Raw genomic sequence first — 24,577 nt, 5'->3', positions numbered from 1 at the left:
AGAAATGCTGCTATTCATAGACACTGAGTTTGATGTATATATATCCTTGTTCAAATTTTTCAAGTGGAGCAGTCTGACACAAAAGCTTGAAATGAGATTCCCATACCTGAAATATCCAAGTCACTTGCATCCTTCTTCCTAACCCCCAACTCAAAAGTAAAGGCTTCAATGAAATGACTATGGGGCCACTTGCATTTCGGGGGATCCAGCTGTGCTTTAGCTCTTCTCTAATGCCCATGACAATGAATAATGCATGCTCTGAAATATTGGTAATAAAAGGCAAAAACACAGAATACAAACTCAATGGCCTGAATCAATGGATTACTCTGCAGAGACTGCTATATTGAGAAACTGAAAGTACTTTTCAAAGCATAAATATTGTAATCACTCTCTAATTCTACTTCTCTTGAATAAATTAAAAAAAAAAAAAAAAAAGCATTGCATATGCTGCTTCCCAGGTCTGGAGCAGCAGCGAGACAGCTGCTTTTCCAAACACTCACTTTCAGCAGCAGTGTTAAATTCCAAGCATTAGGTATCTACCAATGAGTATCCTCAACATAGTGGGTTGCAGAAGAGATTCCTGGGTCTGCCGGAATCTGGTATTGTTTGTTGGGAAGAAAAATCAAAATTTTAGATTGAGGAATACTGCTTCTCCACTAATAAGCCAAAGGAGGCAAATAGTTAAGCCTTTCTTAGAGAACCGTGGATCTCAGGTCGATGATTAAATCCACCATCCATGTTTTCATTCAAACAGGCAAAAGCTTGAGAAGATGTCCAAGAAAGTTCAAAGAAACTGTGTCTTCCGTTAGACTCTTAAAATACTTTTGAACTTCCATTTGTATAATCTTAGGAAACAAGAAAAACATTAAATCTACCAGTAACACCGAACCCACATTTGTTCCTAAACTCAGTCTCTTCTGCTACCAAGTTAATAACAAGAAGAAAAGTGAACTGATTACAATTTCAGCATTTCTCTTTTCCAATTTATTATCTGGTAAAGCGAACAGTGGCTGATAGACAGGCAGCAGTAAAAAAATCAGACAAGACATTCTTCACATTTAAGTAGAGGCTCTCACTCAGGGTCCTTCCCCACCACTTCCCCCTGCCCCCCATCCTTTTTTTGTTGTTAAGGCCAGCAACAAAAAAGAGGAATAAAAGAAAAAGGACATGATTATATCTGCATTTGAGCAATCACTAGCAGAACTCTGTAACTGGTATTATGCTAGTCTACCAGCAAAAAGAACAGCAGAAAAGCTCATCTATCCATGTTTCATTTATTTAAATTGATACCCACAGATACAAATCTATTATATTTACAACTTAAGTACACATTATGGTAAGCCGAATAATGGCCCTGTGTTGATGTCCATAATTTAATCCCCATACTCTGTGAATGTATTTCCTTTTACAGCAAAAGGGAATTTAGATTGCAGATGAAACTGAGGTTGTTAGTCAGCTGACCTTAAAATAGGAACGATTACTCTGGATTATCCAGGTGGTCCAGTGTAGTCACAGGGGTTGTTATAAGTGAAAGATGGAGGTGTAAGAGGGATCAGAGTGAAGAGAAATGTGGTAGAAAGGACTGAACTTGCGATCACTGGTTTCAAAGATGGACAAAGAGGGCCATGAGCCAAGGAATGCAGGTGGTTTCCATAGCCTGGAAAAGGCAAGGAAATGAATTCTCCCCAAGAACCTCCCAAAAGAAACATGGTTCTGCTGACATCTTATTTTAGCCCTGGGAGAACTGTTTTTGTCTTCTGAACTATGGAGCTGTAAGATAAAAAAATTTGTATTGTTTATGCCACTATGATTGTAGCAATATGTTACAAAAGTATTAAAAAACTAATATACATGTGATTAAAAGTATATAACTGATACACTTTTCTGGTTACAAAAGTAAGGCATGCACAGTATTTAAAAGAAAAAAGCAAACACAGCAAGCATTTGGTGTAGAAAATTTAAATGCCTTGTCACACCCATCCCTGATCCTCCACTGATATCCATTCCTGACCACTGGCATGTGGAGTGGGACTCTGCCTCTCAGGCCTGCAGTTGCCTACCCACAACCATAAATAACAACCCCTACTTGGCAGCAGAAGTGTAATGTCAGAATTAGTTTATGATTTGTTGCTTATTCACTCAGTCATGTCTGACTCTTTTGCGAGCCCATGAGCTGTAGCCTGCCAGGCTCCTCTGTCCATGGGATTTCCCAGGCAAGAATACTGGAGTGGGTGGCCATTTTCTTCTCCATTTTCTTCTTTTGCACTGATTGTCCAGTGCAGAAAGGATGACAGTAAGGCTATAATAGGAAACTGTATTTGAACCTGGCTCTTAGATGTTGCTGAAGAATGTTTCTGCAACCATATAAGTTAATTAAACAGATTTTAACATGACCCTTTGGGGCCCTTACTGTCATCTACCAGGACCTCACCCTATGCAAGGAGAAAATCATCTTCACCCACCCGAGCACACAGCTGCGATGAACAAAATGGATCTGAGAGCCAAGCTCACCTCCTCCCTCCAGCCCTCCTCAGCAACTCCAGACTGAGGCCTCTGATCTCCTTTGTTACTGATGTATTCTTGACTTCATGTCCTAAATTTATAAGTTCTACAGAAATTAAGTGTTTAAGTACTCATTCCCTTGAGCCATTTCTTTGCTGGAATTTGCTAATATTTTCTATACACCTCATCTGTGCATAGATCAACAGCAATGATATTAGATTTTATCTATTACAAATGCAGATATCTAAAATTCTGGGAAAGAAGGCTAGATGAACCCCCCTCAGAAAGCAGTTGGATATCTGGTACCAGAAGACATGGGAGCCAGTGACATCTCTTCCTGAGGAATAGGTGTCTCCAGGACACAAGAGCTGAGGACTGGGTGACTTTCAGAAAGAGTGCAGCACAGGAAGAGCTGAATTGACCCAGAGAAAAAGTGGCTACAGTCCTCTAGAGCTCTCAGAGACTACTGATTTAACTCTCCACTTGTTTGGTTTGATTGAGCAAAGGTCTTCATGCTCCTTCTTCCCTCTCTCCCAAGGATAATTTGCACCTGATTTGCAAAGTCCCTCATAATCAAGTAGAGTACACTTAGGAGGCTGCAGTTATAATCACAAGGGAATTAATGGGCTTCTTCTTTTCCACTTTCCATCCCAAATCATGTCTGTCCTTGGGCACAGTTGCTCAGACACTTGCAGCTCTAGCACACAGTCTATAGACTAGTGTTTTCCACAGAGGGGAGTCTCTGGGGTCAACTTCAAGGAGTTCAATAGATGGCCCAAGCACATACACAAAAGGATTGAAAATCACTTAAACAAACCAGTACACAGATTAAAAACAATCAAAACATTTCTTAGAAGTGGTTATAACTACAATGAACAGCAATAGGATAAACATGAAAATGTAAAACAGGACATCAAAATCACAAAATGTGGAGGAGGGTAAAAAAGGCCCATCTTTTAGAATGCGTTTGAATTTACATGACTATCAGTCTAAAGCAAACAGATAGAGTTATGGGTAAACTTTCTTGAAAACCAGGGTAACCACAAATCAAAAACATACAACAGATTCACAAAAATTAAAAAGAAAGGAAGTGAATAGGTGGCCCAGAATGACTGAGACAGAATGGTGTTCATTCTCTGTTACAAGTGCAGGTAAGATCATTATGCTGATAGAGACAGGTTCTAACCTTGGGGAAGGCTTGGGAAAAGGGTCCTTTCCCTGGTTTTCTTTGTTTTTAGCCAATATTAGTTCAAGATGCCATGAACCTGAAATACGGTGGAAAAGAAGGACCAGATAGATATAAGTTCAGAGAAAAGGGAACTGTGAGGCAAAGACCATGAAGAATATCAAGTGACACCAGAATTCACATATTATGTTATGCCCCAAGCATAAGCTCGTGAAGGCCGTGCAGGATGACTCTGAGACGAGACACTTAAGACTCAGAAACAGTTCTGTCCCCAGTACCAGGCCAGGGAACATGGGTGATGGGGGCTAATCAAACCCAGATCCATATACATTAGCAAATCAGAATTATTAAAGTCCTATGCATACCTTCCCCAACCACCAGTTGTGAGTAGCCACATCTTGATTGCTAACAAGGCTTTGATCTAAGGATAAAGATTTTGTTTATCTTGAAAAGTGCACAAGATGTATCCCCTTTCTTTAAGTTGATCAACACTCTTCTCTCCACCCAACATTCACTCACAAACGGAAATGTGAGATTCACACTCTTCACAAAAACCAAATGCTTTCTGTAAACCAAGAAATGTTCCATTTAAACTTACTCAGCTCCCTCAGAGAGGTCTTGCATTTTAATAAACACTCTTTGTGACAGAGAAAAGGACAGTTATCTCAACCCATCCATAACCCACAGAGGTACCAAGTGTCCACAGCAGTCTTCCTCACCTCATTCTTTCCCTAGCAGTCACCTGAACAGGTGGAAGAGAGGCACTTTCCCCCACTAGATCTTGTACTAATAAGGCATCCCAGATCAACGCCATTAAAGGTAAAGTTCACCTTATCAATATTTCTTAAGAAAGAGTCTCTGCCCGTGGCTTCTGCTTAGTGAGCCAAAAGGAACAAACTGTTCCAAGCTTATCCCTAGAGATAAGAACATCACTGGCACACAGGTTCCTGTCTGTACAGGTATGCCTTTCTTTTTCCATCCTCAAAGCCACCTAAACTCACAGCCATCCTCATTCTCCTTTCACGCGCAGCGAAGAGACCATGCAAAGGGTGGGGAGGAGGCTCTTCCGGGACACAGGAAGCTGCTGCCTCTGCCTCAGACTCCTCTTACCTTGTTGAAGTCTTCAGAAGTCGCCCTCATTTCCTTCCATGTCTTGTTCAGGAGCTGGATACAGATGCAGAAAAACTCCTCGAAGGATCTGTCATGGGTGAAGAACATCGGGTGGAAATCGTTGCAGGTCTCACTAGCTGGAGGAAAGAGGAGGGAAAGAAGGGAGGAAGTTGAGAACGGAAATGCAAAGACATGGCCACATGCCCCAAAGGGAGACGATGGGAGGCACATTCAGCTCAAGCCACCGAGGAAAAAAGGCACTGAGAAAAGGCAACCAGAGGCTAGTCCGCATGAAACCTCCAAGTTTAAGGTCAGATGGTCAGACCTATCCTTACACACATATTTTGATTGAAAGAAGTTAGCTTGTAACTCTTCCCATGTCATGATCATTATGGCTTTGGTCCAGGATGCCTGGTGTTGAATATGGGCTCTGCATCTGCCTTATTGACCTTATAAAGATCATTCAAACTGACCTGTCAGTCACAGCTCCTCCATCACCCGTAATTTCCCATTTCTCAACTGAAAAACTGGCAGAAGATGAGCTTTCCCGAATACACAATTAATTGCAACTTTGAAAATAGCATCCTTAAATTATTTCTCCAGGGGGCTCTTTTCTCTCTTATGGCAGTAAGCAGGGGACATCTGAGATCATAAAGCATCTGATATCATTAACCATTTGTTTGACATTCCCAGATACAGATGGCTGGAGGTCAAAGCAGCTCAAGTGTCTTTGAAGGTTCAGTCCTGGACCAAACCCTGAAGTCAGTCAGAAGCCTTCAAACCACCTCATTAAAAGTTTCCTTTGTCATGGTCAGACTCAATGCTCTGAATTCTAGGTGTGGCCACCTGTTTCCTCTTCCCAGACCAGCACATCAGCCCCTCCCTTCTCCTCAGCTCTTTGTCTAGCTTACATTTTTACAGTTCTTTTACATACATTCATTTGCTCTTTAGAATACCTCTGACTGTTCAAGTCATATGAATGAGGCTACTGGAGCCCAAGGAAGTAAGCTTTGTGACTCCTCTATCCCTGATTCCCAGGGTCAAAACAAGATTCTACTTTTTTTTTTTCTTTTAATATAGGCTGTTACGTACAGTGAAAGAATTTCTATTTTAATTGAACTCTATTTAAAGGCCAATTAGTCCTCAAGGCCCCAAATGGTTAAATTTCAAGCCCTGGAAGCCCAGGAGGCCAGGAGGGGTGGGGCGGGAGCAAGGTTTACAGCACTTGGGGAAGGACAGGGTGCCCGTTGTGTAGTTGAACACAGACATTATTTAGAGATAATCCCCTGGGGAAAGCCTCTGGTGAGTAAGCCCTGATCAAACCCATGGGGACATGCTCCGCTCTGGTAGGGGCACACCTATACACAAACCTCTTTTGTCTGCATCCTTTAGAATAGATAGTAAATGCTGTTCTCTTCCTGAGAAAGTACAGGCATGGGCTAGCAGCAGCCAGCAGTCACACTAAAAATGTTTGGGTCTGAGGGCAAAAGATTTGGGTTCAAGTCCATCTATGACAATGAGGAGCTCACTTCACTTTTCTGACTCTTGATTTTTGAAACTAAAAAGTGGAAATGAAATCTCCACTGCCTTCCCCATTCATGGGAAAGTGCTTTAAAAGGATACAAATAGACACAAATATGGAACAAAGCGGTGGTGATGACAATGAAGGTTGTACCAGCAGATCATTTCCAGAAACATGGGCTATTCTCTGATGGCCCTCAATTCTTAGTCAAGCCTGTTATTACATCTCAGAAATTAGAGGAAAGAACATATAAGTAACCCCAACTCCAGCTCATGTTAGTGATGACTGGCTGACTGTTAGTCACTATCGTGTCTGACTCTTTGTGACCCCATGTAGCCCGCCGGGCTCCTCTGTGCATGGAATTCTCCAGGCAAGAATACTGGAATGGGTAGCCAACCCTTCTCCAGGAGATCTTCCCGACCCAGGGATCAATCCCAGGTCTCCTGCCTTGCAGGCAGATTCTTCACCATCTGAGCCACCAGGGAAGCCCATGTTAGTGGTGGAGATGGCGAAACTGAAGAAAGTGAAGTCCTGAGCTGATATACAAAGCTATTTAAGGAACTTGAAAGGTAAATGCAGGAGGGTTGTATGTTTGCTGCCCTGGGCAATGAGCTGTCACTCTTACTTTCATAAGTACTGAAGCCAGTAAAATTTACAGGTCTACATCAGTACTTTAAAGCACTATCACCATACAAAAACTTATTAATCACATTATCACAGTACCGTTTTCAGGACTGGTGTGATTATATGTGTGCTTTATGCCCTAATTAAAGTTTTATGGGACTACTGGAGCTGAGCAAGCCAGACAAAACCGAGAACAACGAGCTCTGCTCTTGCTTGGGTGAAGAGGAATGGAAACGACATCCTTAATAACAGGGATCAGGTGGTAGAAGATTTTATGTAACTCACAAGGGCTCTAGGGGTGTTATCTGCACAGCAACCCAGGAGGCAGACATGATGCTTATCCTCATTTTACATATGAGAAAGGTGAAACTTGCAGAAATTAAGCCTTCTATCATGTCAACTAAGGCAGGTGGCCCCAAATGAGCATTGGAAACCTACAGTTTTAGTTGACCCAGCAGCAGCTTCCTGCCCTAGTTGACACCAAGAACACAGGGCATTTCCTTGTGATTGGTGCTTTGAAAATTAATTTCTCCACCTACTCTCCTAGATCTCCTTGAATTCTTCCTTCAACAGAAACCATGGTCTCGATGCACAGCCCAGTGAGGCTCATAGCAAGTACACAGCCAGCACCTGTTGATGGATAATACCTGGCCATGTGACAGTACCAACAACGGCCATACCACTGTCACTGGCCACATGTCAGGCCATATTTTCCTCTAGGAGAATAACATCAATTTCTTTTTATTTAAATTAGAAACAGTGTTAGAGGGGTTATGAAAGTTGTCCAGGGTCACACAGATTTCAAGTGGCAAATTCAAAATCAGTTGACTTGGCTCCAAAGTCCATCATCATTGCCCTTACATTGTTGCGGTGACAACCCTTCATTGTTGCACATCCAGCATTCTACACCAGAGCCACTGTTTTCAACCTCCATAAGAGAACAGCTTTACCATCGTCCTAAGCTTCTATGGGACTCATCCCTTGTGATGAGAAATGGGCACACAACAAATCAAAAACAATTTGCTCCCTGACATGTTACCAAAGAAACAATGAGGAGACTGATGTTTTTGTGGATTTATGATTTAAAGGTGTTCCTATATTAGAGGCAAGGAAAAAGTAATTTTTTTTCCTCAAAAATATTCAAATTGCAGATATTCAGGATTGAGGATGATTGAGCAGGAAGGACTGGTTCAGATTATCTGATCTATTTTCCTCTTTCACTTTTCAGGTAACAGCAGTGAGAAAGGCAAAATGGCTTGTTCAAGAGTTCGTGATGGCAGAAAGTAGGCAAAGATGCTGGGAGTCAGGCTGCTGGGGTTCAGATCCTGGTTCTATCACTTACTGCTGAGTCAGCTGGGCAACACATTTCATCTGTCATTGCCTGAGTGTTCTCATCTGTAAACTGGGGGCAACAATAGAACAAACTTCATTAGGGGGCTGTGGGGACCAAAAGGGAACAACCAAAAGTAAGCTCAATGCAACTACGGGCCAACAAAATTATGCTACTCTTCATCCTATAGCAAGTGGACTTCAGCCCAGGCTGTCCCAGTGATTAACTAAACTAGCATCAGCTCACAGAGGTGGCCTGCTTCTCATGAACAGGGTCTTCAATCTGGAGATTTAAACAAACAAACAAACAAACAGATAAAAATAGGGAAGGGAATATTTATTACTGTTTTTTAAGGAAAACAGAAACACTTTTTGAAGAAAAAAAGTGTTGAATTTGTAGGCAATGATTTTATAAATGAAATTTAAAGAGAAATTTTCAATGAGACAAAAATAGACTTTTTGCAAAACCAAGTTGTTTTTAAGCACACTATTTTTAACACAATGAGATTCTCTTTTATTAAAAAAAAGGATCAACTTACTGTTCTTTTAAGTCTGGAATATTAAGGTATTTTCAGGGTTGGGAGTAAATGAGTTTTTATTAATTTGCTGACATTTAATTCACTTTTAAATAGGAAGCTTTGAAAGCTTCTATAATCCACACACTTTTGTTTCTAAAATGACAAATAAGAATGCTATACACTTATGTAGCATTTTTGCCTTTCAAAGTAGATTTGTTCCTATTTTCAGTTGGAGACTGTAAGGTGAGACAGGTATGGTCACCGGAGGCTCAAAGAACAATGGCTTTTGTAGCGGAGCAAGTAAACAATGAAAGTGAATACAAAGAAAGCAGGCTGCCCTGTGACCTTGAGAAGGTCTTCTCAGCTCCAGGGCTCCAAGTTTCTTACCTGTAAATGAGACCACTTGGTAAGGTTCCTGCCAAATCTAAGATTATAAGACTACACACATGCACACACACACACACACACACACACACGCACAACATAATGTGTTTTAAAGTCCTTAATGTCCACTAGTAATTATAGAACTTGGAGATTTCACCTGTATTGAACTTTATGTCCTAAATTATTATTTCCTTGAATGAAAGGATGGCTACACATTTCAGTTAAGGTATTAGGGCATCAGAGTGGCATTTGATAGGCTTAGAAATGTTTGATAAGCTGGTATTCAATCTTTCTTTCATAAGAAAAGTGTTAGTTGTTTTCAGCCCCTTTCAATCTATTAATATCACCGAATGCAGACCATTACATAAGAAAATTACACAACTAAAGATAGAATGACAAGATGACACAGGAAAATGCATGTAATTTCTGCTCTTTCATGGGAATTTTCTTAGAGAAATGTAATGTTTGAGATGCTGAAAAGCTCTGTTCCATGCTTTCGATGACCCTTGTTTTACTCAGACTGTGAACCCATTTACGAGCGACTAAAGGGACATGTTTTGGTGGCACGAGGCAAATTCTGAGTATTTTTACCATGAAATAATAAGCCATTTCAACTAAACCAGTCTTTGGAAATGGCGCACTTTTGAAAGAGAGATAAGCACTGGCCTAACACAAAGGGCATTTTGTTTTAAAATTCTGAGCTACAGGAAGAAGGGGATAAATCATAAACACAAGAGCACCGTGAAAACTGCCAGAATGGCTGCAAAATCTTACTAGGTAGCCACAGCATGGAAACTAGAACTATCTGTGGCTCTAGGGTCAGTCTGGGAAATATATTGATGAATTCACAGATGCAAATGTCTATTTATACCTCTGCACAAAATCTTACCCTTGCGGCCTTTGAGTTTTCTATTTTTAGACTGGGTATTCCTTAATAGCTTGGCTTTGGAATTTTGGTGATGTGTGGGAAGATGCTCAAAGTTCAAAACCTTTTGTAGGTGGGAGAGGTGGAAAGAGGAGAGGAGAGTGAGGGCAAGGAATGTGAAAAGTTCCCCCACTGCTAAACTCCACCAGTGCAGAAGCTTCCAACCCTGCTATTTCAGGACAGGGGATCAGATGCTTGAAAGCTGCTCAGTGCTTCCCAGCTCCTGAAATCTGGTTTAACAGAACTCTGGATATTCTTTTCTATCCTCTCTCATGCCTAAAAATAGTATGAAATTGACACTAAAAAGACATATCGTCTAATCCAGTGCTCCATTGTTCACTTTCCTTCTGGGCTTTTTTTTTAAAGGACATAGGGAGAGAAAAAAAAAACACCAACTAGTGTTAGGATTAAAAATCAGACTCTAGCATCAAAAGATAAACAATTCACCAAGAATGACCTGAGGCCATAGCTCAAGCTCACAGTTTTGTGTTAATAAAAGAGCAGAGATTCTAGAGTGAGGTTGATCTGGGGGCAAATCTTGGTGTCACTACTGAATAGCAATGTGACCTTTACCAACTTACTCTTCCTCTGGGGCTCAGTTTCTTCATTATAAAAAAGATAATGCATCTTACCTCATCAGATTGCTGCTAAGATTAAATCTAAAGTGATACACGACTCACATATTAACTGAGATAAAATAAGCATTAGTAAGTGTTAGCTGTTACCAGTTTTAATAGCAAAATCATTATTATTGTACTTAGGTAAAATGGCAAATTTGGAGGAATTATACTTGCAGATAGACACTATGAAACTATAATAATTAGAACAGCTTGATATTGGTCCATGAATGGAAAAATAGAACAACAAAATAGGATAGGGAGTTCAGATATAGTCTTATATGTACAATCACTAGATTTATGAAAAAGGTGACACTATAGTGAAAAGAATTTTCAACAACTTGTGCTGAGCCAATTACATATGCATCTGAAAAATGAATTATAACTCCCTACCTCATACCATCTACAAAAATCAACTCAAAGTAGATGATAGGTCTCAGTGCGAAAGGAAAAATAATGAGGCTCCTATATAATACAGGAGAACAATATTGATAACCTAGAAGTGAGCAAAGATTTCTTAAACAGAACCAAAAAAATCATTAACCCTAAAGAAAAAGGTTTGATCTGCTTATATTAAAATCAAGAACTCTTGTTTATCAAAGGGTACAAGAAGGATGGAAACTTCAGGGTAGGAGAAAAACTTGCAGCATTGTCTGGCAAAAAACTGATATCCATTGTATATAAATACCTCTAATAAATCAATAAGGGACAGAAAGACAACTCAACAGAAAAATAAGCAAAATGTAAGTAGATACTTCACAAGATATCTAAGTGTCCAATAAACACATGAAAAGATGCTTGGCTTTTTTAATCACCAGAGAAATGCAAATTTAAACTACAATGAGATATTTTCAAATATCACCAGAATGGCTAAAATGAAAAGATTTTAAAAAAATAAGTGTGGATAAGAATGTAGAAAAAAGTGGAATTCTCATAAACAGTTGTTAGGAGTGTTAGTCAGCTCAACCACTTTGAAAATCAGTTTAACAGTATTTAGTCTACCCAAAATATTCATACTTAATGATACAGTAATTCTACCCAAAGATACAGATCCAAAAGAAATGCATAAAGTGGTGCTGCCTAAGAAAGGTATTTGAATGTTCATAGTGGCTCTCTTTGTTATAACCCAAATCTTGAAACAGTCAAAATGTCCACTCAATATATTAGATAAATTTTAGTTTATTCATATAGCAATATTTGTTGTTGTTCAGTCGCTCAGATGTGTGTAACCCTTTGCGACACCACGGACTGCAGCACGCCAGGCCTCCCTGTCCATCAGCAACTCCTGGAGTTCACCCAAACTCATATCCACTGAGTTGGTGATGCCATCCAACTATCTCATCTTCCGTCGTCCCCTTTTCCTGTCTTCAATCTTTCCCAGCATCTGGATCTTTTTTGAGTCAGCTCTTTGAAACAGGTGGCCAAAGTATTGGAGCTTCAGCTTCAGTATCAGTCCTTCCAATGAATATTCAGGACTGATATCCTTCAGGATTGACTGGTTTGATCTCCTTGCAGTCCAAGGGACTCTCAAGAGTCTTCTCCAACACCACTTTGTAGTAGACTTTGTAGTAAGTACATAGCAGCATACTTACTGCAAAGAAATACTTTTTTAAAAGCTATACCGCACACAATAGCATGAATGAATAGAAAATACAACGTTGAACAAACAGAATCCCCTAAAAAAGACCACACACTATGTGATTCCATTTTTGTAAAGGTCAAAATGGAAAATTTATCTATGGTGGTGGAAACAGGAGACAGGAAGAAATTGGGGGTAAGGCAGCTCCCAGGGGTCTCTATGCTTTACTGTACTCAGTAGCTCAGTCGTGTCCAACTCTGTGTTAGCCCACCAGGCTCTTCTGTCCATGGGGATTCTCCTGGCAAGAATACTGGAGTGGGTTGCCATGCCCTCCTCCAGGGGACCTTCCCAAACCAGGAATCAAACCCAGGTCTCCCACACTGCAGGTGGATTCTTTATCATCTGAGTCACCAGGGGAGTCCCCAGGGGTCTCTGGTGGTTGCATAATACTCTGGATCTTGAGCTAAGGAACAGCAAAATGGATAGCTGGTTACTAAAAATTCACTGAGGTGTGTTGTGCTTTCAGGATTTGAATACTTCTATTCATTTAAATTAGATTGATATAAAAAAATTAAGTTAAAAGAGTAGAAAATGAGCTTTCTAAGCAAATAAGAAGGAACAGCATTCCAGACAGTGTAAAAACTACTGCAGATGATTTCGATGGGCTTTCAGAAGTGGTGCTGTATTTGCCCTGCCCATCACCTCTGGAGCCAGGGATTGGCATTTCATGTAGTCAGGTTAACTGCTGGATAGAAAAGCATATAACCTGTCTATGCAGGCACCCTAGTGCAATCACTTAAGTGGTGCTAGCCTCTAAAATTGCTCAGGGGTATGTCTCCATACCTGGACTTTAGTCCAATTTCATCTGTTAGATGGATAAAAGGGTATACGTGTGCATTTTCTTCTGTGAAAGGGAATCCTGACATCACTGAAGAGTATTGCAGATGCTGATGGAAAAGCTTTAATAGATTTGACTGGTTGTATACAAACTCTTAAGAGTCACAAATCTCTTAAATTAGTTTCCTCCCTCCCTCCGTCCCTCTCTCATTTCCTTCATTCATCTACAGATCCTTCCTTCCTTCCTTCTTTCTTTCCTTCCTTTCATCCATGCATGCACATGTCCATCTATCCATGCATGTGCATGTCCACCTATCTATCTGTCCATCCATCAGTCCACTGACCCATTGATTCGCTCATCCATCCATCCATTCATCCGCTCATTCATCCATCCATACATCCAACTAGTAAGGTGGTTAAGAACACGGTCCTGGAGCCAGTCTGCCTGAGTTTGGACCCTGGCTCTGCCACTCATTATCTATATGACCTTGAGCTCAAGAAGAAGGAGAAATGAGTAAAAGATGAAGCTGAAGAAACCAGCAGGCATCAGATCATCTAATTCTTTGTAGAACACGTTAGGGAGCATCGGCTTTATTCCACCTGCAATAAGAAGCTATTAGCAGGTTTTAAACAGGAGTGGAATAAAGTAACAACTTCCTATCACCTTTATTCCTCTACCTTTTATCCCTTTTTAATGGAATTAAAATTCAGGTAATTTGAGGATCCCTGTTATTCTGGACTGTACTTGATACTTTAGTGTATTAAGGGCGAGTGATGAACTACATAAAAACATTACTGCTAAGTGGTTAGGAGTCACCAGAATTGAGGCTAGAATTCTTTCTCTATACTTTCTCAACTGAGTCCTTTATGTCATCAAGTCTCTATTATTATGATGATAATTACAGTAATCTACATCTGTAAAACTGAGTAAAGATATAGTGAGAGGAGTCCCATAAAACACCTACCATAGTTCTTAGCATATAATAAGCACTCAATAAATGGTAGCTATAAAATGCTGTGCAGAACACAAATATGATGTGCAATTTTCCCCAAAATCTTAAATTTAGATTCACACAGGTTTAGTCTGTGTGAAATCTTGTTCACTTGAACCTCCTTTCATGAAAGTAATAGTTTCCCTGAAAAATTATAGAGCTGCATCTCATCACCATCTTATAAGATGTTCAACCAAATGACAAAATGTGCAGAATTTCCAGGAAATTATGATTTTTAATAAGAATGAGCTAAGTGACTCCCAGATGTTGGCTTATAATTGAAAAACGGGCTTTCTGACGGGCTCTGTGTTTGTGCCTCTTGGTCCTCCGGCTGAAACAACTAAGACCTGCAGGAAAACAGAATCTGGACCCTGACACCTTCTCTCTTGGCAAAAGGATTGCTTCTGGATTCACTTAGAGGTCTCTGAACGGTCTAAAGAGAAGAACAGAATAGGAAAAACTGAATTCTTTGAGAAGAGTATCAAGTTTGTAGTATGCTTTAATAATACAAAACCAAAATGAAAAATCTAATTTGCCGACCTTCTGGGTGTGGTGTGGCTGTAGCATTTGTAGGCACAGTGAACGATTAGGAAGAGGAAAGTTCTAGTTGGGTGGTAAATAGTCCAAGGCAGGGCAAAGGAGAGCACATCCAAGAGGTGATTTCTGCATGCCCTTATTGAAATTTCCTTTATAAGGAAAATTATTTAGCATGGATATAAATAATTGCCTGTTCAACCATGTGAGATGGGCACTCGAGGGTTATGTTGGGATAGAGGCTGATTAATGAATGGCTGGGATGTGCCTCACTGAAGCCCCAGCAAGAAAGAACTGTGCGCCATCACATGACCATGGATGACATCTTTACTTGAGGCTCAGGGCCTTAACCCGGGCTGGGAAGCTGGCAAAGAGGCTAAAAATATGTAACCTTAATAAATAGCAAATAAAGGAAAGAGGACACGTCAAGTCTTGCTCATCGCATACATTCTTTCATGTCTTTGGTACTCAGTAATTGACTCCCCTTAAAAACTTAGTGATTACCTGTAGGCGTCAGGATAAAATGCAAATGGTTTAGCAAAGCATTCAACACTTTTCAGTCTGCCCCTACTCCATTCTCCTAACTTTTCCTAACTGACCTAGGACTGAACATTAAATTCAACAATAAAGTCATCAAATAAACCTCTCCACTTATATCTGCGGGGCTGCTCCATGGCTCAATGGGTAAAGCATCTGCCTGCAATGTAGGGAACGTGGGTTCAGTCCCTAGGTAGGGAAGATCCTCTGGAGGAGGGCTGGCAACATCCACTCCGGTATTCTTGCCTGGAGAATCCCATGGACTGAGGAGCCTGGCGGGCTACAGTTTACAGCATTGCAAAGAGTCGGACATGGGTGAGCAACTACAGAGGCACACTTGTATCTGCACATGTCAAGCTCCTGGGTTTCCTTCTTAAGGAATCCAGTGAGTCAACCTTCAAAGTCCATCCCTTTGCTAAAGTCACTTCCCTCCAGCCCTGCCCAACTTCTGCTTTTGTGTTTCCAGACCTTTTATTTCTTCCATGTTTGGAATCCCCACACTTAATTATGAGCCTCCAAGACACAGGAATCCTGATTTAGCAATTTCTGCATTCTTAACGGTGCTCACATGGCTAGCCTTCCACAAACACATGCCCACAATCCCTTCTTTGCTTTTCTCCTCCTTCCGCCTCCCTAGACACGCTTTTCTTCTATGTGGTTTCCATTACGCCCCACTTCGTGCACTGTTAATAAAATGGGATGAGAGAAGTTCCCAACTTTTGCATAACACACATTTCGGCGCTCTTGCTGTGATAGGGCCACTTTGGAAGGCCCCGCACATGCTTCACCCACTACTTTAAAATAAATTGTTTAACCTACAAAATGATGCAGTCCTCTGTATTCTTTCCGCCAATATCCTGAAATCCAAGTATAGGTACTCTCTTAATAGAAAATGAGCTATGGAGTCTGGAGTCAGCATGTACACACTGCTATGTTTAAGCTGGTGAACCAACAAGGTCCTACTGTACAGCACAGGGGACCTCTACTCAGCTATGTGGCCCCCTGGGTGGGAGAGGAGTTTGGGAGGGAATGGATACATACATATGTATGGCTGAGTCATTTTGCTCTGCACCTGAAGCTATGAAAACATTGTGAAAAGGCTATACTCCAATATAAAAATAAGAAGGTAAAAGAAAAATGAGGAATTTTATAAGGGAAGCAGACTAATCACATAAGTGTGACAACAACAACAAAAAAACCCTCAAATCTGGTATGTACCCAAATTATGGTATATAACCCTCCTCTGTAGATCAACTGCCAACAACTAGTCCTGCCCCAGGGGAGGAGCCCGTTTCCCTCTCGTCGCCCACCTCATTTACCACATGTGGCTTTGAGCAGGAGTGCCGGACTCACTGCTGATCTTGGGCCCTCGTCAGACTTCGTCACAAGGAACATATGGCCTCAAGATTTGCAGGACACTGTTAACAATGTGTCCCCTACTCATGGGGAATTAAAGGGAATATGGGGGATATGAACAGAATAATCCAGTGACAATCATGCTTTTGCCCACGTGGGTTTTGAGAGGATGAAGATTTCTATTAGTGATCAAAATAGACTTAAGCCTCTAATTTTTTGCCTATATATAGTTCCATCAATCCTCTTAAAGAAGAATGCATATAAGGAGTACGGCTCTCTCCTACCCAGGGTCACGTGGGCAGGTTTGTGCAGAGGGGCCAAGCAGTGCACCCACAGAGCACCAGCCCAAGAAGTGTATCCTCAAGCATCGTGTTAATAATGTAGGAAAAAATCAGGCTTCACACAGGTACTTGACTGAGATTTACCCCAAAAAAGAGAAAACGAAAGGATAAAGCATTACATATCAAACCAGGAACAGCTGGCTGGAAAACTTGAAAAAGACATAGTCTGAATTACCAGTCACTTGAGAAATCTGCCAGAGCAAGTTAGAAGGTGAGTAGCCTAGAAAGCTGTTATTTACTTGATAACATTGTAGTGACCATGCAGAAGAACTGTTCTAAGCTCCTTACAAGTATTTTCTCCTTTAGTCTTCATAACAATTGCATAAAGGAGGTACAGTTATTATCACCCCCACTGTACAGATGAGAAAACGAGGCACAGAAGAGTGATGTTACTTGGTTCACAGAGCTAAGAAGAGGCAGAGAGTCAGGATTTAACAATAATTTGGGTCCAGAGTCCTTCTTATCAAACTATTCAACACACATTAATTTCCCTCTATGGAAGATTTTTATAGCAGAAAGTTAATACTTTCTAGAACGCCTATTTACTGTGATATAAAAATAAATTTAATTCCATTTCTTTCTTCTCCAAGCCATTATTTTAATGAACAATTAATCTTGAAAACTAATGTAATTTTTGGATATGCAATTCTTACAGTTGGTAAGAATGCTGCATTTTCCAATTTATCTATAGCAGACATGTATCCTCACAAAAATGTTACTGTTTTAATGCCAGGGGAAAATTCAACAATTCATAGACTCTTAATTTCACATACCTTTTATTTGTTCATTGGTTTCTTAATAAGGAAGATAGAAAATTTGTCTCTTTTAATGCAAGGAAGATCAGGAAAATCAAGCTAATTAGACCAATTTATTTTTAATCAAACAATTCTATAGCACTTAATATATACCAGCCTCTGTTCTCTGTGCTTCACAATTATTAAATCATTTAATTCTCATATGAGAATTCCATATGAGACAAGTTCGATTCTCAACTCTGTCTCACAAGTGAGAAAAACTGGGGCACAGAGAGGGTAAGTAACTTATTTGAGGTCACACAGCCAGAGAGAGGCAGGGCAGAATGTAAGTCCGGAGGCATGCAGCCTGCAGAGGCTGTTCTCTGAATATGTTTTATAGTCACGGTACTTGGAGGTCTCCTTGCCCCAGTAGCTTTCTAGCTGCTGCTGCTGCTGTCCTAACCATTACGCAATGAGAGCTTCATCAGTATTCACATAATAAGCTCATTGAGCTCCTTTGACCCTGAGTGACCACACACATATCCATGACTGCCCCAGATGTCTCAGGTTAGGGTAAGTAGCCAAATTATATTACTTCTATGTGTTAAAAATAGCCCCATGCACTCTAATTTCTTTTAAAAACTTATGTTAGAACTGGATTTCTGTTTCACAGAAATAGCTTCAAACAAATAAACAAAGAAACAGGCATCAGTGTTTTGGTGGTATTTTGGAAAATAAATTTGAGTAAAAATGTGGCACATTTAGTCTGGGTGTGCTCCCAGAGCTCATCTTATTATCTTGAATACATGGACATCCAAGAAGTGAATACAGTTTTGCAGTTGATAAAATTATTTTCACTATTAAAGAGCACTAATAAAATTAGGTTTAAGCTCTTGTTACTGCTTTAATGAGACTATTTTCATCCTATAGACTGTGGGCTAATTAGTATTTCAAGGAATAAAACACTGGTTTCTTGTTGCTGGGCCTATGAGACAGGTTCACATATAAAGCTTCTGCCTCAGGAATGTGTGTCTGTAGTCAGTCTTAAATTGATGGCAAAGATATATTTTAACCCTTTGTTATCCACGTTCTTTTTATATTGAAGGTCTGCAACTTTTTCCTCCATGGTCTTGCTGACATATAATAATAATTAACTTCTAAAGTTTCTCTAATATCCTTATATATTCAGGTGGTTATTATCTAATGACAGACTGCCTGCTGTTGAACTTGTTCTAAGCCAAATTCAACAAAGGTTATTTTGGCCTTCAGCTTCTTAGCCATCATCTTGCTCTTTTTTTAAACTCTAACCAAAAAGACATCATTTTAGATAAGGACATATCTTAATGAAAAACCGAACTAAAGATGAGACTAAAAGAAGATGCTTTTAACTTCAAGAGGATGATTTTCTGATGAAAATTCTCAGTCCTTCCTTACATATGAAATAAAATTTAATGCTTTCAGACACTTTCATTTCCCTTCTTTGTAGACAGTTATTTTACTTTACTTTTTGGTCATACGATCTTATTCTTCATGTTTTGAAACAGTTTTCTCCCTTTCCTGGGACAAAAGCATCCAAGAGCTTTGATTTTGTAAAAATTCCCAATTCTCTAAAAACAGAGGGTGTTTCTGACATCATTACCATTCTCTTACACACATAAATGATCAGGACATCTCCTGTGGTCACTAGAATGTACACAGGACGCCCAATACGGGTACCCATGTTTCCTAGCAAGATGGACATTGTATCTAGCATGTGGAGTCCTTATGAATGCTTTTGAGGTTATTTGGCAGCTGTTAAGGCTTGAGAGGTAAAAACATAATAACAATAGCCCACTAGCACTGGATAATTGTTCTTCTTCCCAATCTCACTGTTCTCTCTTGTCTCCTTCGTAGACTTGCTTTTTGTTTGTTGTTTAGGGTGGGGGTGGTGCTTTTCTCTGCCCAAGGTTCTGTTCTCATCTTTCTTTTCTTCTTTCTCTTCACTCTTGCCCTAGGAGAACTGAACTAGCCCCACGGCTCCCGTGGTCACCGTTGCCAAATCTCGTTTTTGAGCCCAGAACTTTCCCCTGAGCTTCAGACAACCAGTTGCTTACTGGACACGCCTCCTTGGATATCCCTTAGTCACCTCACACTCAAAATGACCCAAACTGAACTCATTCCTTCTATCTAGGCTGGTTCCCCATCTCAGCAGTCTCCTATGCTTAGTCATCCAGGGTCGACCGGACTCCTCTCTCAGTCACCTTAATATTCTGAATATATTTATTTCTTCCTTTCTCCTCCTGCTGCCACGGGGCTGGGTTCAAGTGTTATTGTCTGCTGTGCCAGATGGCAACAAAAGACCCCAAAACGGCTTCCCACCCTCAAGACAGATTCATGTTCTTCACTGCCCCACACGAGGAGCTCATGAAAATCTAACTATTGCCACGGCAAGACACAGAGAGAGCAATAACAAGCATTTAAACCTATTATTATTAGTGCTTTATCATAGTGAAAATAATTCAGTCACTCTGCTTAAAATCCCTCAGATAAAATCCCAGCTCCTCTCAAAGTCTTTCCTGTGTGTACTCTGCCTAGCCCTTAATAGGCCCACTGCACAGTTTTTAAATAAAACTTCCAGAATGTATTTACTGGGGAGAGGGAGAAAGCAATTTCAAATTTTGAGAAGGAAATAGAATGACCAAACAAATTAAATCAAATAAGCCGTCTACAAGACCTCTAGACTTAAATGGAAGTTTCTCCTCTGCCTGAAACACCCTGCCTCATCTCATCCCCCGGTTGTTGTTTAGTTGCTCAATTGCGTACCGCTCTTTTATAACCCCATGGACTGTAGCCCACCAGGCTCCTCTGTCCACAGGATTTTCCAAGCAAGAACACTGGAAAGGGTTGCCACTTCCTCCTCTGGGGGATCTTCCTGACCCAGGGATTGAACCAGTGATTTCTGCATTACCTGTGGATTCTTTACCACTGAGCCACCTACTCAGTGATATAACGACAAAGGTCTTTTAACATCCAGTGCCGTTACTACCTCTATGGGATGCCTTTATTCTTATTACCTATAATCTGATACCTCTAATTGTCTCCATCTCACCCTCCATCATTTACACCATTCTCTATCTGTTTTTGTGTCTTTCTACAAAAACTCTAAGACTCTGGAGCTCCAGGACTATGCCTTTTCTGTCTTTATACTTAAGAGTCTCCAAAAATGTTTATGGAATGCATGGTTAGATGTGAAACAGTACTTGTTCCACGGGACAACATTATTGAAGCTGCAACTTTCAAAAAGTCTCCATCTCCTTGCTACACTGAAACATAGCACTGAAATCGTATATTCTTGCCAGCACTAGTTAATCATTAAACATTTCTCCCCACTGACAAAACAAAACATGACCACAGGAGAAGGCTCTGCAGAGACCGTGCCCACACATTTCAATGCCTGGGCTAAAATAACCATGCAAGTGTGTAGGACTCTTCATCATATCGTACCAGGAAACTCGCCCTCCCATATTTAAAAATACACTTGTTTGGCTTGATTCAGGCTGTTCCTCATTCCAGGCCTGCATGAGTCACTGGAGAAACATCCTATTAGAGGGCACCCCACAGACTGGCTTCCTTTGTATGTTTTCGATGAGTCAGGACGTATGAGTCACAGTTCACTCTTATGACAAAAGGAACCTGTTCTCCTTTCCTTCTCATTACTAATATTTTGTGGGCTTCATTGGCACCTTTTAGAAACATCTAAGGGAGCCAGGGGCAGCTGGAGAACTGGCATTATTTATTTTTCACAAGCTACTCTACTTAAAGCACCTTTCACCAGAACAGCAGGATACGGTGGAGTTCTAGCACATCCAAAGCTCATGTGACCCCTGGGAGGCCTGCATTTGGCTCTTGCCGCTATGCCATGTCGTCCATGGGAGCAGGAAGGCTTACAGGAGGTGAAGACACTGCACAAGGCGCCTTGCAGGACAGGTACCTAGAAATGGTCTCCCAGAGCTACTGTTGATAAAGGGCCAGTTGGCTTCTCTTCCTTGGCTTCGATAGACAAATGCTTGGCTAAGGAGAGTGACATTTCTCAGCATAATCAATGGCCAACTAGTGAGCACGAAGCTGAGTGGAAAGACAGTCAAAGAACTGCAATCATCTAGATGTCATCCAGGACACTCAGAATCTGCCAGTGGAAGAATTTTTAAGCTCCATGATAATTAGAAACAATAGAGGTTAATTCCTTTCATTTCATTCCAGCAAACCTTTCAAGTGGCTATCCACAGAGATAAATCGGGCATGGAATCAGTGGCAGAAGAAAGTACAGTGAGTTGTATACGCCACAAAAGAAGAATATGCAAAGGGTCATGAGAGTCCGGGGGAAGGCTAAGTTTATTTTCTTAGAGGAATTGGCATTTGAATTGGACCCAAGGATGAGGAGAATCGAATTCATAGTTCTGAATGTGTTTTTCCTTCAGAACCATTTCCCAGTCAGGCTCATTTCAAATTCATTTACATTCAGACCCCAAATTCCATAATCAGCATCTCTGGGAAGCCATTTAAAAGCACGCATAGAAGGCTGCCTGCAAGGGAGATGCTCCTACCCAGTTTTATCAGGAATAGTTTTACAGTGCCCAATAAATGAAACAGAGAAGAGATTCACTAAGTCCATATCGTTCTGCTTTCCAGGGGATCCTAGTGCAGTGGATTCTGCTTCTGCTTTAATAGAAGGTGATAAAAATATTTGCCACCCACTTACCTCAGAGGAACACTGCCGGAATGAATAATGCTCAAAGCACTTTGAATTTTTTAGGTGAAAAGTGCTTTTTGAAAACAAATCTTTGTGATCATGAATGTTTGGTAAAAAGGAAGCAAAAACATTGTCTAGAGCATGTGTTTGTCGGGGTGGGGGGGAACCAGACACTAGATTATAACTTACAAGACAGTCAGCATTCTACAGTCAAGGCCTGAAAGTCCTTTCCCAGGAGGTAAGACCATAACTATTCAGGGTACATTTAATATATAAGAAATGAGGCAAAATTGGTGTTTTTGATGATAGAGGTTTCTGATAAGAATAAAGAATAAGGAAAAGGAATTGCAATTTGTCCCATGATGAGGTATGGGGGACATACATTTTGGAGGCTGAGATAATCAGAATTGATTCTTAAAAAGCCAAGAAAAGGACACACGGAGGACACTGGGAGGAAAACCTTTGAATGCCCAAGGGTGAACGGGGTGAGTGATCCAAAATATTCAGCAGTGCAGAATAAAGACAACAGAAGATAAAGGGAAGTTGTAAACAGTGAGTAACTCTCTGAGTTAGACTACAGAGCTGTGTAGAAGGAAGAAATTAGACCCTTAGAAGGCTTAAGTAACAGTCCACTCTCTGGTACCAAGCAGATATATGTTCTCTATGTGAGTGATTTAATTTCTCACAACTTCACACAACTGAGAGAATCAAAGGAGAAAATGTTAAAAAGTATTATCAAAGATGTGCTGGTATCTACAAATGTCAGGGGTGGTAATAATGGAGCTGAATTGGTGGGAATGACAAAAAACCAGAAGAAAATCCACAAAGGAGAGTCACACATTTTGGTGGTAGAATTTTTTTTAAATACATGCAAAATCCTGGTGTTGACTTCTGGAAAGCATCTAGTAACCCAGAAGAGATATAACCAGGGTTTAAGACTTCCATGACAGGGAAATATTTAAGACATATTTTCAACAAATTGAATGTGGACGAGAAGAGAAAAGAAACAAAAATCATGTCGACAGCCTGTGTCTGCAGAAATTGTAGGAGAACAAAGTAGCCAAAGTAAATGGGAAGCTGAGGAAAGAAGGTGGTAAAATGGTGGGGTTATTATAGAATAAAAGATGAGCTTCTAAAAAAATAGTAAAATGAGGGGTTAAAAATTTGTTTATGGAATTTTTTGCATCTGCTAGTTAGTCTCACCGAAAATAAAATGGAAACTCTTCTACGTAAAAAGAGTAGAAAATGCCCTTTAATGTTTCAACAAAAGCAAATCTGCAGTGAAGAGGTGTCTCGTGGGATTAGGTTGACGTCAACAGTTCCTGTGCATCATGTTTTCTGTTATTTTCAATAACCTCAAGAGCTTTTTGGTTTTACTCCAGAGTAATATTTATGTTTGCATTTCCTTTCCCAATTCATCCAAAAACCTGATCAGCCGTTCTTTCACTGGGTTCTAGCCAGTTCTATCCACTCATGCCTATGACCGAGGAGACTGGAGAATAATTGAGTTGTTATCAGGGGAAAACACAGACATTGCCTGTGATAAGAACTCAGCAAGAGGGGCCAGAAATCAGGCCATCGGAAGGCCTGAGCAGTGTGCACACAGGCTTGCAGCCATTGGCAAAAGACCTTGTAACACAGACTAGGGAAGCCAGCTTTGTTCTTGAGAAAATTCAGACATGAAGAAGAGGGATAGGGTAGTGAGAAATGAACTGAGGGAAATAACAATCTGTGACCAAATGCATAGGAATCAGGCAGTAGCCTGGCTACATCATCACCCAAAACCCAAGTCAGAAGTCAAATTTGGTCTGTTTTCTAAGTACATGAAAACAGACATATGACAATGGGTCAGTTGGAGCAATACATTAAAATTATATCTATAAATATTTCTCCCTTTTTCTCTCTTTCTATCTCTACTAAGTTCTGAACTTCTCCCTGAGTATTTTTCATGTATAATACAGATATTCTTACTAACAAGATGGGTCATTTTCAAAAGGTTTCTTGCTTTTGCTTTAAGACATCATCTTATTTTGACTGAATGAATGATATTGCAAAGTATACTCAGATACATTAATCTATAGCTTTAGGATATGGCTAATCTGGGCAACTGATACTTCCCAAAGTGTTAATATGGAATAAAGAAACTACAGAAATTATGGAAAACACAACCTATATGAAACACACTGATTGGACATTGCAATCAAGAGGACAATAAATATAG

At 40.4% G+C, this 24,577-nt stretch overlaps 1 protein-coding gene across 2 annotated transcripts in view; it reads right to left on the bottom strand.

The window, feature by feature from the left end:
• The window catches only part of ELMO1 (engulfment and cell motility 1), a 556,385-nt gene that overhangs the window by 160,467 nt on the left and 371,341 nt on the right, over window positions 1-24,577 (bottom strand). For both annotated transcript variants that reach the window (XM_065939966.1, XM_065939964.1), the window contains exon 16: window positions 4,799-4,935. In XM_065939966.1, coding sequence (XP_065796038.1) covers window positions 4,799-4,935 — 137 coding nt within the window. The remainder of the gene's footprint in view (window positions 1-4,798; window positions 4,936-24,577) is intronic.

The sequence above is a fragment of the Muntiacus reevesi genome, chromosome 6, assembly GCF_963930625.1.
Source record: "Muntiacus reevesi chromosome 6, mMunRee1.1, whole genome shotgun sequence".
Taxonomy (NCBI): Eukaryota; Metazoa; Chordata; class Mammalia; order Artiodactyla; family Cervidae; genus Muntiacus; species Muntiacus reevesi.
Note: the sequence above shows the minus strand (reverse complement) of the source record. Positions and strands in the feature narration are given on the sequence as shown.